General features: G+C 36.1%; 1 protein-coding gene across 1 annotated transcript; it reads right to left on the reverse strand.

Moving 5' to 3' along the window:
- Positions 1–868: 868 nt before the first annotated feature.
- LOC307120024 (single-pass membrane and coiled-coil domain-containing protein 3-like) lies at positions 869–1,483 on the reverse strand (the record flags this gene model as incomplete). The annotated part of the gene is made up of 2 exons (XM_079806850.1): positions 869–1,071; positions 1,159–1,483. The coding sequence occupies 2 exons, from the start codon at positions 1,481–1,483 to the stop codon at positions 869–871; spliced, it is 528 nt and encodes a 175-aa protein (XP_079662976.1).
- Positions 1,484–1,966: the final 483 nt, after the last annotated feature.

The raw sequence follows: 1,966 nt of genomic DNA on the forward strand, positions 1-1,966 counted from the left end.
GATAGATAGACAGACAGAGGGATAGACAGATAGTTAGATGTGATGCGAGACATGATTTCATTTGATTTAAATTTGAATTAACTTTCAATTTACAGCACCCAGACGAGACCCAATGGCCTTTATAATACTCACATACAGTAGATTAGATCAAACTGCTGACAGTTATAATAAAAGCACCACTTCCCTTTTGGAAAAATACAGTATAAACAGTGTCCCTGTGGTCTTGTTGTATTTCGGTTACAAAAGTATGTAATAAAAACATTTATGTACAATTTAACTTTTTAAAATGTTACTCTGTATAGTGATGTAAGGCTTCTTTATTTTTAAAACACCAGGAAGAAATTCTCACAACTTGTCTAAAACATTGCCTTGTGAAGCAAAAAGATTTTGTGGCCACAGAACTTTTAATTTAATTACAAAATTAATTGAATTTAACATTAAATTCTGAAATTACTAAATATATTTTTTTACGTTTACTGGTGTAAAGTGTAAAATCCAAAATAAATATAACTCCATATTCAATGTTTCTGGTCAAAGATGAGGAATCATGAGTTTATGACACTCGAAATGTTCTTCTTTAATAAACAAGACAAGCATTGGAGAATAAATCAGATTTATTTGAAACTGATTCTGAGCATTTTCCCTTTATTTTACAAGTCAAATAATGTCATGCAGAAATACAAGATGCATGACATTATAAGATAAGGTATAAACCAAAGTGATTATTTTCATGTTATTTTCAATTACAGCAAATATTTCTGCCAGACAGAAAGAAACGAGTATTCTGTAACTGGAAAGATGAATATAAATCAAACAGAAATCTGTGACTTGCTAAAGTTTACACTCAGATATGAACATGGAAATGAATTCACTTCTTCTTTAAGAGTTTAAGTATAACCTTGACTTCGGTTGTGGCATCCTGGTATTCTTCAGATGCTGGTCTGAATTCTGCCAAAGCCACCTCATACTCTGCCAGGGTCTCCTCGAGATTTCTACGCTCAAAAAACCAGATAATGGCGGAAACAACCATATCAATTAACACTCCAAGCACAATGCTGGCAAATACCCCGACTGCAATGATACCACATGTGCATGTTAAGGCTGACAGAATTGACGTTTTCATTAGAAACGTCACTAAAACAGCGGCTGAAATCTGACAAACTACTGCAAGAGCACATTTAACTTTGCTAAAGTTATGGGCATCTAGAGGATGTTTTTTTAGTCTCTCATACAACGCAGGTTCCAGCTTCTCCTTCAGCTCCTCGTTCACCTCCTGGACTTTTTCTTGGATCTGATTCACACGATTAATCATCACATCACAGTTCTCCTTCACAGTGGCTTTCTCGTCCAGGGCGATTGGTCTGAAGGATGAACCCAAGTGTGTGTTGACAATCTCAATGAGACTGTTGGTGGCTCGAAAGTTGCCTTTCATCAGCTCAAGAAGCTCTTGACTTTTGCGGATAATCTTCTCACACAAATCCATTTTCCTTTATATTGGCGTCTTGAAATAGAAACAATTGCATAAGAAAAATGGAATTAGAAATGCACTGATACACGTGACAGAGGCTTGTGCAAGTTAATAACCCAAATTTGAGTCAAATATGGACAAACCCAGCCTTTGGGTTAAAATGTTGAATTACATTACATTTTTAACCCAACTGATGGTTTCAGGGCTCGCAAAATTTCAAAATGCCTGGTAGCCCTTCGGGCAGGCACTCTTGAGATTTTGTTAGCCCGAAAAGTATTTAACTAGCCCGATTAAAATAAAGAATTTTTATGTAGAAAACTGGAGTCGAAATATCAATCAAAAACACAAACACATGTATTTGGTTGTAACTGAACTGAAATTTCTGTGAATTTCTATCCCGACCGGTCTTTTTTGGATCAGCAGAACTGAAACCCCAGTAAATCCATGCACCCTTTAACACACGCTCACACACGCACATGCACACACGCACACACACGT

Source organism: Gobio gobio (assembly GCF_949357685.1).
Source record: "Gobio gobio genome assembly, chromosome: 23".
Taxonomy (NCBI): domain Eukaryota; kingdom Metazoa; phylum Chordata; class Actinopteri; order Cypriniformes; family Gobionidae; genus Gobio; species Gobio gobio.